The sequence below is a fragment of the Pelmatolapia mariae genome, linkage group LG17 (genome assembly GCF_036321145.2).
Source record: "Pelmatolapia mariae isolate MD_Pm_ZW linkage group LG17, Pm_UMD_F_2, whole genome shotgun sequence".
Lineage (NCBI taxonomy): Eukaryota > Metazoa > Chordata > Actinopteri > Cichliformes > Cichlidae > Pelmatolapia > Pelmatolapia mariae.
Genome location: NC_086242.1, coordinates 1,865,263 through 1,880,425, shown reverse-complemented (window position 1 = coordinate 1,880,425; position 15,163 = coordinate 1,865,263). Strand labels below are relative to the sequence as shown.

Sequence of the window (15,163 nt, the reverse complement as noted above, 5' to 3'; positions counted from 1 at the left end):
CCAGACGTATGAACAGATTTTTACATTTTACATAACAACAAACTAAAAGCTGAAATTCAGAAGCAGCGTGAGGAAAACTAAGCACGCCTCTCGATTCAATATAATTAATTCGACCAATTATGACTTCAGAAGACGAGTTCATGGTTTACTCAATGACTGTAAGGTGGCAGCCCTGCGTGAGGTGTTTGTGCTGATAGGTTGTGTTTGGTTTTCTCCAAATCTGGTGCTGAGCATTACAGTCAAACATCTCCACTCTGGTCTGTTCAAAGGACTTCGCTCTTAAAGTCTTGCAGGATGTTCAGAAGTAACTTTGCAAAGCTAAGCCGTGCTGCCGTCTTCTTTTGGCAAGAAGAGGCTTTCTGCTGGCAACCCTTCCAAACAGGCTTTTTCTACTGGATTGTACTGAACTTTAACATTTAGCATGCTTACTGAGGCCTGTAGAGTCTGAAATCTAGCTCTTCGACCGGCAACTGTCATGAATGTTTTTCACTTTCTTGGAAATCACTCTATGAATCCTCATTGCTGATGTCTGCAGACCAGCAAACTGACAGAACCTCTGCTTTTTTGGATGCGCTCACAGTTGCTGACGATCAGTTCATCAAGTGCTACTTACACTCTAGTTAGGGTTAGGGTTGGCTTTTTGTTAAATGAATAATGACATGGTGTAATATGTCATGACTTATTGTTCATCGTAGATCATATTTACCTCATTTTCTCAGGATGTCCTGATACATAAAAGGCGACACTTTCTCGTACTCCTAATGGTGGGCATATTTTCATTCGGCAAAGAATTTTTGAATTATTCTTGAAAATAATCTGTAGATTAATCAGCAAAGTCAGTACGCTTGCATACTGAAGATCTTTGCAATTTATGCACAAAATTTTACAATGCAATGTTTGAATCTCTAAGATTTCACTAAAACTTAATTAAAATGCTTTCTTTACAGTATTTGATTAACAGCCCTAACCTCAGAGTCATGTACAAGAAGCAAAAGGAGTCCATGGCAGGCAGCGATATCACTCTCAGTAGCTGCGTTTGAGGCTGTTCTCAAAACGTTCCACCTCCCTGCAGAGTCATTTGTGTTTGGTCCCTTCATGCGTGCACCCTCATGTGTGCATATATATACATTAATTAGTCATGTCGACAAGGTACCCTCAGGGTTTGAGTGCTTTAAAAAACAAAGACCCGTGTTAACCTTTAGGAAAGCAGAACCCTGATGGATCCACCATCTGCACGAATACTTTTCGATGCTATTTTCATACACAAATGAACGGGACGGCGAATTGCTGAAGGATACAACAGTAACAGATGTTGAGACAGGATTTTACTCCCGCCCGTGAGCTGATTTCACTGGGATGCAAAGGAACGACGTTCAGCGTTCTTACTGATGGATTTGACTCGTGATGTTTGAGACTCGGTCCCCAGCAGAAGATCAGAAACACCCCGAAGGGACATTTCATGTTTCAGGAAGGACAGTCAGGTCTAGTTCACGGATCACAGATTGTGCGTCTTTTTTATTTAAAGAACAGATGTTTGTCATCACATGTGAAGCATTTATCCGTGGCCTCGGTGCTCGATTTCTGCAAGAAACACTTGTGGATTTTGACCCCGTTTCCGGAGGTTTATAACACAACCCCCAACGCATACTTTGAAACAAGGCTGACACTTTTATACGGCATTTTCGTGGGATGGTGGTTGAAAGACATTTCAGCATCGCTATAAATCAATTCGTTTAAACCCCAGACAGCTTCAAACCCATGTTTAAGTCTGGTTTCACGGACAGCTGCGATGGATCTACTCATCGAGTTGGCAGCCGGTTTAATATTTGCAAAGGCCATATATTCTGGAAACGACGCTGCCGTCTGTGGCCAGCAGCATCGAAACTGAAGGAATATTTGTAATTCTTCTGCTGTCTGACACCTCGAGCTCTCCAACGCTTCTGCCTCTGTGGCGAAGATGAATTTGTCCTGGAATTCACAAACTTGCAGGATTTTCCTATCATTCGACAGATTTTTATCGAGCCAGAGTAATTATATTAGAAATACAAGTAAACGATGTTGCACAGCGATGAGATGATATCAAACAGAAGTCTCTTTTTTTGTGCAACATCTGCAAATGTGTCCAGGAAATTAAAAATGAGAGCGTGCGTGTGTTTGTTACTCACGTGTGTCCAATCTCATGGGCGATAGTGAAGGCCGTCCCCAGGCCGATGTCCTCATTGATGCTGCAGCTCCTCTCTGGCTCACACATCCCTCCTACTGGAGCCAGACCTGCAGAAATACACTATATGAATATAAAAAAACCTCTATTCTGAAGCAAGCACACGAACCGAATGAGAATCCCAACTGAGAGAAAGGATGATGTTCCCAGCAGCCGCGGCTCACTTTTTTGCCAACTCTGCTTTTAGTAAAGCGTGCATTGTTATCAATAAACATGCAGAATGCACCGTGTAAAAGTACACAGATGCACATCATTTGCATCGCACTTTCTTGAGTATGTAAGAATGTTAAACATGCATGCACACTTTTTTTTTAACGTCAACCCTGCAACTCTTTGGAAAGTAAGAGCACACTGGGTGGGACCCTTGAAATTATTCTCAGATGAGTAACTGATTTTAGAGTTAAGGATGGAAAAAGGTGTAGGGTTACGTTTAGGGTTACGGTTGGGAGGAAGCATGAAGCTGTGACGGTCAGGGCTAGGAGAAAGAGTCAGCGGGATCAGAAATATGGAAGTTTGTGGTCACGAGTGATGGATGGTTACCTAGAGTTTCACAGGGCTTGTTTTTTTGGATGCAGATGTCATACCTGCAAGACGTGAGGAAAAACAAAAAGGAGGTTTGACACTCGTACACAACAAGGTGCAGAAACAGAAACGGCATCAGCTGCTGCTTAAGATACATGTGAACACACTTGGACACGCAGCGTATTCACACATGCACACAGTAGCGACAGCAGACGGATAAAGTTTTAAAAGAACAATAGGCGGAAACCGCGGACGGTCACTGCGGTGTCATCGCGTCTGAACAGCTTCCATCCCCGCTTGATAAATGCTGCTGTAAAACCAAGCTGTTCTCACCAAGCCGCCACCATGACCGCATCTCAAAAAAGTTGTGACATTTATCTGCTTTCACCCCCCACCTCCCCTCGCCATCCCAACGCTAACCTCCCGCAGCTCGAGTTCATAGCACATTCTTTTGCACAGAATAGGAAAGTATTTGTGGCAGCGCTGCCCGAGCACAAGTGCGTTCAGATGACTCTGACCAAACCGTGGCCGTGCTGTTCACTGTTGCACATTCCTGAGTCAATAGCACCAGTGTTTTTTTGTTTCTACTTAACATGCATCCGCCACTGGTGTCTGCATTTTACTGCGTGCTACGATGATTTTTAACATTTTGCTAAATGTGAGTATTCAAATAACGTAAACTATGATTCATCACCTTTTTTTCCCCAAAGTTAAACTATGTCAGTGTTTGTTTTATCTCACTTTTTTGGGGCTGCAAAATGAGATTGTAAGCATACGAACACTAAAGCCTGCCATAAATGTTGCCGTGCACAGAGTCAGTCTGTATCAGTTTGCAAAAAGCTATACTGTATAAATTTTCCCCCCATTCCTTAAGCGGAGCAATGCCAAAACACCGGTTCAGGAAAAGTGGAATGAACAGAAGTTAAAAACAATCTTCAGTGTCAGGCAACACTCGGACTACATGCTGTCTTTTAAGATGAGTTAATCGAGGGAGCCGCGTAAAATTCAGCCTGTCAGGACTTGATAGCACATTAAATCCATCCATGAGATCCAGTGAACTCGGAGGAGGAGGTGGATCGTCTCGGTGTCACTGTCTGATCAGGTGCTGAGCTGTGTGGCACCTGAACTGGACAGCCCAGCTCTCCTGTTCAGGTCTTACTGGCTGGGCCTACCTTACTATATTTAGTTTTCAACACACGATTGATTCTTTTGACTCTTAATTGCGGTTATTTGTTCCTACGAGGGTCAAAAGCGGACATTCCTGCAGGACAGGTTTTTCTTTTCGAGGTTTCCGACCTGGTGATGAGCACGGCGGTGTCGTGATGAGCAATGCCGTTGTCAGGTATGGCGTTCCCGTAGCTGCTGCGGTGCTGGATGGTTTTCTGCCACTTGCAGAAGCTGTCTAAAGACTTCCCCGCATGATGGTTGATCTCCAGTGTGGGCTGGTGGGGAGAGACAACAGAAGCACTTCCTTTGTTTAAACACAAAACAATCAGCTTCAGGAATGAACGAAAGATACTTAATGTGAAGTTATTCCAATATCAACAACAATTACAACAATGCTATAATAACCCCGTCTTCCTGTATTGCAGCGATTGAGGCATTTTTCCACCGCAGCATTGCATGTTAGTCCCTCAATCCTGTAAAAAATATGTAGAAGCGCGGAGGGAGTGCTCTGCTGGCCACAGCTGGCAAGAACTCGTAACCCAGGAATGTGTGCGGTGACATAACTAGTAATTGTCTTATCCCACAGTCCCTCATTTCTGGCCCTACTGCTGTCCTCATTTTCCTTTCCAGGGGTAGCTTGCCTATTCAGACCTGGAAAACGGCAGCAGGAGCGCTTGCACAGAACACTCTCAATCCCGTCCCGACCTCAACGGTCCACGGAGTAAGAATAACAACACTAATACTCGCCTACCGCTAATGACCCTAACATTTACTTCATTACCATGTGAGATAAGGAACATATCCTGGCACTAAATTACGGGCTCTAATTTTGAGGCACTATGAAAAGCATGAATCATAAATGTTCCCTAATAAGACGGCCATAGAGGAAACCTCAAAGCCACGCCGTAATTCCCCTTTAATTCAGCATGATTCATCTGTCAAAGTGCTACAAGGTTAACATTAAAACAGAGCTGGGTACACCGTCTCACCGCATGCTGTTAATGGCAGGCTAATAAGGTCGTTTACTACAGAGTCACATGGCACAGTCATCTCCTGAGCTGTGCTGGTAAGGTCGTGCACTTTTTTATGAGCTAAACTCCTGCCCTGCGGTCAGGTGTGGACTCTGTCTCCGACAGCTGAATCTTTTCTGACCTGCAGTCACTCGCTTGCATTATAATACATGTGAAAAGGAGGCTGCAGCCATATTATCGGCAGCGCCTTTAGCTAAATGCTAGCATGAGTGCTCGACGACATGAAAAAGGGGCTTTCGCGCCTTCTGTGTTCACCTTCTCTTGTTCAACATGTGACTCTACCCCTGATTGTGCTCCTAAATGAAAAGGTTGATCATTTTTCCCTTATTACAATTGCATTTTTTCAAATGGATGTACACACGAAGCAATAATTTGTAAAATGTAACTGAAATATATCAAATCAAAAGTTAATTTATTCAAATAATCATTTGGGAAAATGTGCTCGGTGCCAATCAAATCAAGTTTATCTGCCTAGAATCCACTAAACCTTTGAGTGCACCAAAATTTGGCGGTGATCCTCTCAAGAGGCGTCCCACCCAAAACCACATGCTGCCAGTGGATCATAAAAGCCATTAGTTATGTATATTCTGTCACAGTAAGTTTTACTTATATAGTGCCAAAATCACCTCAAGGCACTTTACCTGTAGGTAAAGACCATACAGTATTAGAGAGAAACCCCCCGCTTTCAGACAAGCCCTATGAGCAAGCACTTTGGCGACAGTGGGAAGGAAAAACTCCCTTTTAACAGGAAGAAACCTCTGACAGAGCCAGGCTCAGGGAGGGGCGGGACAAAAGACACACTGTGGAAAGAGTAGGACCAAAGCACTGAAACTGCGACACTGATCTTAGTATTAGCAGTAATTCATGCACCTTACCTGGTCTTCCATGAGCAGGATGAGCCGCGTCACCACAATGTTGACTGCATTCCCCAGGCTAGAATCCTGGAACAGTTTGGCAACCTGACCTCCAGGGAAACAAGAAAAGACCAGTCTTAAAAACGGCTGATAGAACAACCGAGCACACTGCGGCGGGCTTTTTCCTGGCAATCGTTAGCGTATGTTCTGTAGATGACAGACATGTTTTCCCGTCATTTCTCCCCGCTGGAGAATAAATAGAGCCCAAACGAAAAAAAGAAACAAAAAAACCCCACTGGGGACGAGAGAAAACGGGGACTTTGATGAATACAAATACAGATCCCGCCGCTCTGACTGCATAAACAGGTGCTTTTATTTTAACCACGGTTTCATCCATATGTTGGTTTGAAAGCAAAGTCAGAGCATACTGCATACTGAGAGGAGATCTTTGTATCTAAACAGGCCACAGCCATACACTTATATGCTTTGTGTCTTCATTTTCTACCTAGGCGTTCACATTAAACGCAGCACTAATGTGTTCTCCATGTACAACAGCTTAAGCACTGACCTTCCAAATCATCACCCTGGAAAGTCGGGAATAAGTTGTGCAGCCAGGGCAAAAAGAATGCAGCTAAGTGACTTTAATGTATAACCAAAAGAAACTGGACTATTTTTAGAGCAAATCTGTATTAAAGAACCAAGAGCGATTCCTTCCTGCGTGCGTACGGTTTTCCAGTGATTAACTGCACGTACGAAAGCTTCACCGACTAAAACATGTGGCCTCCCCGAGGAGAAATCAGGCAACAGCTACGCATTTGTTTTTCTTTCTTTCTTTCTATAAACATTAATAATACATCCCCCGTAAGCCTGACTCGGCCTTGGAGACTTATTTCTGTCAGTGAAGACGACCCTGTTCTTTCCAGCTCGCCTTTAATCAGCTGAATAACATTTCTTTCTTTGCTTCGAAAGACGCCAGGCCACCAAATCACGGCCATCTGACGGTCAGTCGCTGAAAGCTGGGAAAAGCAGTTTTTTTCTTTTTTCATTAGAGGAAGAGGAAAGCTTTTGTGTTGTGAAACTTACAATATTCATGACTGCCAGGATGTATTGCTCGATGTCCCTGCGGCCGTGATAACCCACCATCATCTTATCAGCTACTACCAGCGTCTCCACGTAGCGCTCCCGGCTGACCGAACGCTTCAGAGGCAGCTGGCCACGGCCGACGTGATGAGGAGGCGTCTTCAGGGTCCGCTGCCACCACGACGCGCCCTTCATCGGCTTCTCGTCTGAGGCAGATCACACAATCTTACATTTTGACAGCGAACTGTTGAAAAGAGCTCAAGAAAAAGGCACAGCAGCAGTTGATCCAGCTTTGTATCGGAAACAGATTCTCTCGCTTTTCCCATCATTTGACCACAGATTAATAATAATTACAGCAATAACGGCAATTAGACGAAACACTCGACACACTTTGCATAATCGTAGGGCAGATTTTAAAGGGCAGCTTCACAAAGTATCTTTCTTTTCTTATACTTGTCAAACGGCGGCTTTCCAAACATACTTGTGCTTTTTCAGCAAACGCCCTGTAACACAGACTCGGTCACGCCTAATCACAACTGGGAACGCAGACACAGCCGCAGCCTTCTGCTGCTGGCTGGTGCACAGACTGGCCTGCGGATGTTTACTCCTCCGGTCTGGACCTTAACGCCGCTACTAAAAAGACCAGAATATCTCTCGTCTCACCAATGACTCCGCAGGATTGGCCCTTGTACTGATGGCGGAGCGATGACCGCTTATAAACCACATGGGGGCGCCCCTCTGCTCTCTCCTCGCTCTCTGTCCCGGTTTGGTTATCTGGTGAGACAAGGGGTTCAATCAGGTACTCCTCTCCCCCAGCAACAATCACCCCCTGCTGCAGAGAAACAGATTTGAAGAATAGAATAAAATGAGGATTCCCATCACGGCACACAGATGATTTTACAGTGCGAGTGTTTTCCTGAGAAACTCATTTCAAAAAGTGAAAACAGATGAGTCAGTTAAGCTCACATACCTATGCCTAAAATACGCTCACTGGACACTTTATTAGGTACGCCTAATCAGCCAGTCACACGGCAGCGACTCGAGCATGATCAGGACGACCTGCTGAAGGTGATTTAAGTGACTTTGAACGTGGAGTATTTAAGAAACTGCTGATCTCCTGCTATTGTCACACACAACCATCCCTAAGGTTTACTGAGAATGGTCTAAAAAAGAGAAAATGTTTGGTGAAAAGCAGTTTTCTGGATGAAAAACAGAGATCAGACGGTCAGACTGCTTTTAGCTGACAGGAAGAGAACTGTAACATCGCTGATGCCGCAGCACGTTGAACCTTGGAGAAGGTGGGCGGCAGCTTCAGAAGACCGCAACAGGTGCTACACCTGCCAGGAATCTGAGGATGTGGATCACACCGGCTCATCGAGATCGGACGACAGCAGATTGGAAAAACATCGGATGGTGGGGTGTAAACGAACGCACGCATCCTCCACATCCTGCTTCTACGGTGCAATCCGTCAGCCTGCTGGTGGCGTTAATGGTGTGCAGGATATTTTCTTGGCACACTTTAGATTATTGGGGTGAAAGTGAACAACGCTAACGAACCTTCAAACTTCACAGGAAACAGCTCGATCGTCATATTCTCGTCTGTGTTGGGCCCTTTGGGCCCGTCGTGGTGCACACACACACAGACGAGCACACATGAGAGCATGAAAGAGTGAATGAGAGCGAGGAAAATGAGAGAGCGAGACAGAGAGAGCGATACACTAACACTTCCTTTGATTCCGCTCAGATGTGTTGGCTTTGGTCGGAGCGAGAGTCTCCTCCCTCGAATGGCGGCGGCAGCTTTCAAAGTGCTTTTAATCCCATAATAAAGTTAGTGACGGTCCTCTGGACACACAGCCCGCTCGCCGGTGAATGCGCTCACGCTGGTTTGACTAACAGTGATTACGTGTGCAGCTTATTAACGCTTTGCGAACACGTCTAATCCTCAGCTGCGTATACAACTGTTATTTTGGGGTCTGCTGTTTGTAGTGAGAGGATACACAGATACACAGCGCTGTGAATACAGCAGAATGAATTCATCCAACGAAACGGGGCGCAGAGGAGAACGAGCTCTCACCCGCCGACGAGTGGATGCGAGTCGTCCGCCGTGGAGGGCTGAGGTGACTTCAAGAGAAAGAGAAATGAAATGGAACCGGTGTCTTTTAAGGGTCATGTCAGACAGCTGTAAGATGTCATTTACACTTTCTAGAGATCAAAGCGAGCATTACAGAGCACGACGCACTGCAGGTTACAGGTAGACATTTAACAGATTGCAATTATTAAATTTATTGGATATAACACTATGTTAACCCTCATATAAGTAACTACTGCTGTCTTGATTTGCTGTAAACCTGAGAATGGTGGAGGAGGTGTTATCACCTTGTGCACCTGGGCAATTACTTAGATCAGTGCACGGGGCACTGCCGGTTACTTCCCAGGTCTTGGCTAGTAAACAAAGTTGAGAGAGCTTAGAGCTCCCACGCTGTGAAACAAGTCTGACCACCGAGATCAGAATGGCACTTTTTAAAAAAAATAATCTTCTGACTTTCTTCTTGAAACACTTTTATTAAAAGTAAAAAGCCTCTGTGAATGTCACAGTACTGAGTGTTTCAGGTTCTCATTTAATATTCTTTGACTTCTTAGTGGTCTTAGTCCTTCCTCCCTCAGTGTTTAGTCTCTGTTCCCATGTTTACTCTGTGCTTTTGTCCCATGTTTCATGTCTAGTCACACTTGTCTCTATGTCCCTGTGTCTCCCGTGTGTTGTATACTCAGGCCTGAAGTTCTCCGTCACTACGTCTTCCCTGTGTTCCACATCTAGTTACCGTATTTTTTGTACATAAGGCATATCGGACAATAAGGCGCATTAAGTGAAACAAAACAGTCAGATAAGTCAAACTTCACTCAGCTCATTCTTCTTGCTTCCTCCACTTCCGTACAGTGTTGCCAACGTAGCGACTTTGTCGCTATATTTAGCGAGTTTTCAGACCCCCTTAGCGACTTTTTTTCTAAAAAGCGACTAGCGACAAATCTGGCAACGTGTATCGCTCTCTCAATAAACAGCGGTGCTGCCGTGGGCACCTCACCCGTTCCAAAGCGCTCACGGGAGGAGGATAGTCCTCCCCCAGCTGCTATCAGGGCAGAAGATGTTCACACCTATGCGTCCAAACTGCAAATGAATCGCGCATGAGCGAAGCCGCTGCTCCGCACTGACTGTAACGCAGTCAGTTCTTCTTTTACTGTTATGCTGTTTTGTGGATCACAAAGTTTAAAACTACTTATAAACACACACACACACACACAGTAACTCTACCAGAGTGCCAATTTCGGGTCACTTTTGCTGGTCCAGCCCGGATAAAGGAGCAGGGTTGTAATTGTGACATTAAAAAACAATAATTGCTAAAAGAAATTTAATTAGTAGTTCTATATAAATTCTAACTGCATTTAGGACGTTTTTTACTCACTTTATGTCTCTTCCACGATGTTATTTCTCTCTCCAACAACGTAGGTTGCAATTACATTAGCATGACCAATTATGCAAATTAGGCGATGATGTCATTTAGGGTTAGGGTTAGGACATCTACACCACACGCTGCATTCGCAAAGCCACCAGCATTGTGGCTGATCGGACACACCCCTCTCACACACTCTTCACACTCCTGCCATCTGGAAAAAGGTACCGAAGCATTCGGGCACACACATCCAGACTGTGCAACAGCTTTTTTCCACAAGCCACCCGTCTCCTCAACAAAAAGGGACTGGACTGATAAACACACGCACACACACACACACACACACAAACATTATCACTCAGCTTAACTCAACTACCTCAAAACATTGAGACTGGACCGACTAGTCAACACAAGCGCAAACACACTGACCTACACCACCAAACTATCGTACACACCAACCTGTAAATGCTCTTTTGCACAATATTATTACTGGACTTTTTGCACTAACTTCTTTACTTCCTAATTTTTGCTGCTACACTAAGGAATGTTTACTGTTCCTCCACTACCTCAACTCATCACCACAAAACCTTATTATTATGTTACGTTGTGTTTTTTTTGTCACACTGTCACTTTGTTGCTCTTGTTTGCACATTTGCACGTGCACTGTGTTGTCTGCTGTCTGTTAACAACAAAAAAAAAAAGTCTTCCTTAGATAGTTAGATAGTTAGTTTTTGTTAATTTATGTTGTAATTTATGTTAGGTCAGTCTGTCTTGTCTCTGCTAACCAGCTAACTAGGCCTCTTAGTTAGCTAGTTTAGTGTTTTCTGTTAATTTATGTTGTAATTTATGTTGTAAATTTATGTTGCATGTAGCACCTTGGTCCTGGAGGAACGTTGTTTCGTTTCACTGTGTACTAACTGTATATGGTTGAAGTGACAATAAAGCCAACTTGACTTGAACTTGACTAGGGACTTCTAGCGACTTTTAGGACAGCCAATAGCGATTTTCCTTACTGAGGAGTTGGCAACACTGCTTCCGTACCATTGATTCACTAATGTTGAATTCTCTGCAGCTGCTCTATTCCCATGCTGTTGCAGTATATTAATGACTAACCTGGTATTGTGGATGGATTATCTCAGTTGTTCTCCTGACTGAAGTTTGGTCCGTTTACAGCATCCTGCCATGCGATTGCATTTGTCCCTAACCATCAGGAACCCTCACGTTAACTTTTATCGAGTGGAAAAAGGTTAGCGTTCATCCTCCAGCTATGCTAACATAGCTGTGTAGCTAGCGATCACGTAGCACATCATTATATACCAGCTAGCCCAACTTCAGTAACCCTACAAACGTCACTGCTGTTTAGTTTTCTGTCTTCATTTATGTTGGAAGTGATAGCAGAGCTGAATTTTTTCAGAAATCTCTCAGTCAGAACATGCTATATCATGTTTAGGTGGAAGCTAGCGAGCTAACTTCCTGCTAACTCTGTTAAATTTGATAAATCCTGTTTTCATGGATGCCTGGATGTTAAACTTAATTGTTACACCTGGTAAAGCAGCAACGCTGATCCTTTTATTAAAGATGAAAGAATTTAGACAGTTTTTAACTCTCAGTGATGCCGCAGTGTTCGTTTGACTTTGGGACCTGGAGCGGTGCGGCTTCATAGCTTACCAAAGTCGCACTAAAACATTTTAGAGAGTGAGGTGATCTGCCTTCACTGTCTGCGTGTGGGTCCGCATCCTCCTCACGGCACGCGGTCCGCCCTCACAGACGTGACAGTGAGTGTTTGATTTTTACCCCTCTCTAGTTTTATGGGTTTTTATCAATCTCTGGGATTTTTAATATACTTTGATTTCTTTCTGTAAACCTCTTAGTAACTTAGAAAAGTCTAAATAAAGTTTATTACTGCCTTTTCTGTCGCAACCATCTATCCCAAGCAGCTTTACACTATGACACAACATAAATCCTCGGAATGGAAATACTGATAGTCAGGGATTTCTTATACAATTATTATAAACTAACCAGACACTTCATTAATTACACTCTTTACACTACTGGGTTGGACACTGCCCCACCACCGCCTACTTTTTTTGGGCTTCAGACACATCTTAAATCTTTGTTCCACAGATTTAACAAGGTGCTGGAAATTTTAATCCATACAGATGTGATAGCATCACACAGCTGCTGCGGATCAGTCCTGTTCCATCACATCCCAAAGGTGCTGTATTGTATTGAAACTGGTGACTGTGGAGCCCGTTTGAGTACAGTGAACTCTTCTTTATGTTCAGGAAACCAGTTTGAGATGATCTGAGCTTTGTGACGTTGCCCCTCATCTTACTGGAAGCACCATAAGAAGATGGGAACACCGTGGAAGTCCATAAAGATATGAACAAGGTTTTTATCGACGGACTGATTCGTATTGTTTCTGTCTGACACTGACGTTTGAATGTGGCGGCAGTAATCAGGACTCATCAGACCAGACAACGTTTTTCCAATCTGCTATCATCATCATCATTTTGGTGAGCCTGTGTGAACTGCAGCTGCAGTTTCCTGTCTTAGCTGACAGGGTGGCAACCTGTGTGGCCTTCTGCAGCCGAAGCCCGCCTACTTTAAAGTTCAACATGCATAATCAGAGACGCTCTTCTGCATACCTCCTTTGGAACAAGCGGTTATTTGAGTTGCTGTTGCCTTCTGGTCAACATGAAGCATTGACAACTGACCTCAACGAGGTATTTTCTCACAGAAAAATGCAGATCGCTGGAACTTTTCTGACCATTCCCTGTAAACGGATGGCTGTGCGGGAAAATCCCAGCAGATCAGCAGTTTCTGAAATACTCAGACCAGCTTGTCTGTCACCAACAGCCACGTTCAAAGTCACTTAAATCATATTTCCACCACAATTTCAGCAAATCATATGCTTACGTGTGATTAGCTGATTAGATATTTGCACCAAGTGAACCAGTTGAAAGGTACGCCTAACAAAGTGGCTGGTAATCGCATTAAAAAGCTTTAAGTCTACAGTAGCAGCGCTGGACTGGACACAATTAATGATGTCATGTTTTAAACTGAAAAGTGTCTCTTTTGTAGCATAAATTCTTCCTTTCAGATAAGGTTTAGAGCTGCTCGAGGACTTGAGGTTTGTTAAAGTGTCATGCTTTGATGTCAGGATCAAGCATCCTTGAGCCTTCTGTGCTGAGCCAGCACTGCTGCTGCTGCTGCTGCCGTCACTCAGTCTATGAGCTGTGGATTAGACCGGGAGGGTCGAGTCTTACCAGGCCGTTACAGTTGCTCAGGGCCACTTTGCTGGAATGCGGTTGGTCTTGGAGGTGTCCCACATAGTGGCAATGAGGAGAGTAAGGGTGACTCCAGGCTAAACGACCCCTCTTCCAGTACTCCACCCGGAACTGCCGTGACAGCAGGCTTCCCTGTAGCGTCAGGTTGAGCAGGAAGTTGTTCCGGGATGTCGACAGCTGGTAGAAGAGCTAATAGACAGAAAGATGCACAAGAAATTAATAAATATATGTATTTTTAATTTTAAAAAAGTTACATCAAAAAGCATAATACAGAGTCAGGAAGCCTGTCTTCAGTGCTGCGCCTTCTTCTTTGGTGGTGTTCAGTCATTTTTGAGTCCAGCATCTCGCCACTGGGTCCTACACGTACTGGGATGGCGATCTCATACTGGCCTAGACTGGATAGGAAAGCAGCTAGAGGGGGAGATATAAAGACAGCGTAAAATCAACACCAGAGTTTAACTAGATAAGGACAAAATTCAGCTTCTTCCAAGTGACTCTAATAAAAAATAAAAAAAATAAAAAACTGGAGGATTTGCGAGCTGCTTCTTTTAAATCACACAATGGGCTTTTTTATTGAGTGAAAAGAGGAACTTGCAGACTTTTTGGCCTATTTCTGACAAGGGCCCTCCACTCCAAGTACCCCCTCCTTCACAAGGCCATAAGGATGTTCCCATGGTTACCTTGAAACTGTATACTTCCTGTCTGTGCAAGAGGCCGGCAATGATTTATTGTCCAAATGCGCTCAGCTCCAAACAGCCGGCGTCAGCTTACTAACGGGGAAGGGTCACTAGCAAAAGGAGCCCAGCTTAAACCTTTGGTCTCGCTTGGTGGAGAAGCGGCCCCTTCCCACACAGAGTAAATACCCAGAGATCAGAGCTCCCTGCTACAGACTTAAAAAGCTCCGTGCCGGGAAAAATCTCTCTGAAGGCAGCAGATAGCTGTGCCTGGAATAAACAGCGCAATTACAGCACAAACACTGCGTTCACACGGACTATGTGAGGCCGCAGTGTATTTGTGACATGGGAACATTAGTGCAAAACACCACCGGCGTTCGAGCCTTTCGAACTGTGGGAACCAAAACACAAATGCAGTTTCTGCATTTCAGATTTCACGGTTAATCTTCCAGCCCTGTGTCGGCAAAAAACACCCTTTCAACACAAAGGACGCAGCCCTCGTGTTTAGTCTAAATTAGATTGAGACTAAACATGTTTCAGGTATCTATTTGTCTGTCATCTCCTCCCTGTCCAACAGCGTGTTCCCACTTTTCCTCATTATCGCACCTCCACACCAAGCTGCACACCTGCACCCCATTACCACATCGCTTTTTGCCGTATTCCTCTGCAAGATTATCTAATGTGTTGCAGCCATGGCGTCATACTAACTCGTTTTGTCTGTCTATTAATGTTCTGCCATAAAATCCAGCTCCCTAGTAAACTCTGATTTTTAGCTTACATAGTGTTTGAGTCTCGTCTTGTTTCATTGGGCTGCTAAACGGTCCAAAAACACCCGGCGAGTAGTAATTCATTTATATATCAGTACTTCTCTCATACCA

General features: G+C 44.3%; 1 protein-coding gene across 3 annotated transcripts in view; it reads right to left on the bottom strand.

The window, feature by feature from the left end:
• Nucleotides 1-15,163, bottom strand: part of adamts10 (ADAM metallopeptidase with thrombospondin type 1 motif, 10) — a 51,975-nt gene that overhangs the window by 25,135 nt on the left and 11,677 nt on the right. For 2 of the 3 annotated variants that reach the window (XM_063500807.1, XM_063500808.1), the window contains exons 3-10: nucleotides 13,883-14,022; nucleotides 13,591-13,800; nucleotides 7,539-7,707; nucleotides 6,879-7,081; nucleotides 5,817-5,900; nucleotides 4,040-4,185; nucleotides 2,762-2,805; nucleotides 2,166-2,271 (exon numbers count right to left, since the gene is read on the bottom strand). In XM_063500807.1, the coding sequence (XP_063356877.1) occupies nucleotides 2,166-2,271; nucleotides 2,762-2,805; nucleotides 4,040-4,185; nucleotides 5,817-5,900; nucleotides 6,879-7,081; nucleotides 7,539-7,707; nucleotides 13,591-13,800; nucleotides 13,883-14,022 (1,102 nt within the window). The remainder of the gene's footprint in view (nucleotides 1-2,165; nucleotides 2,272-2,761; nucleotides 2,806-4,039; nucleotides 4,186-5,816; nucleotides 5,901-6,878; nucleotides 7,082-7,538; nucleotides 7,708-13,590; nucleotides 13,801-13,882; nucleotides 14,023-15,163) is intronic. The other variant, XM_063500809.1, reaches the window with a different exon arrangement.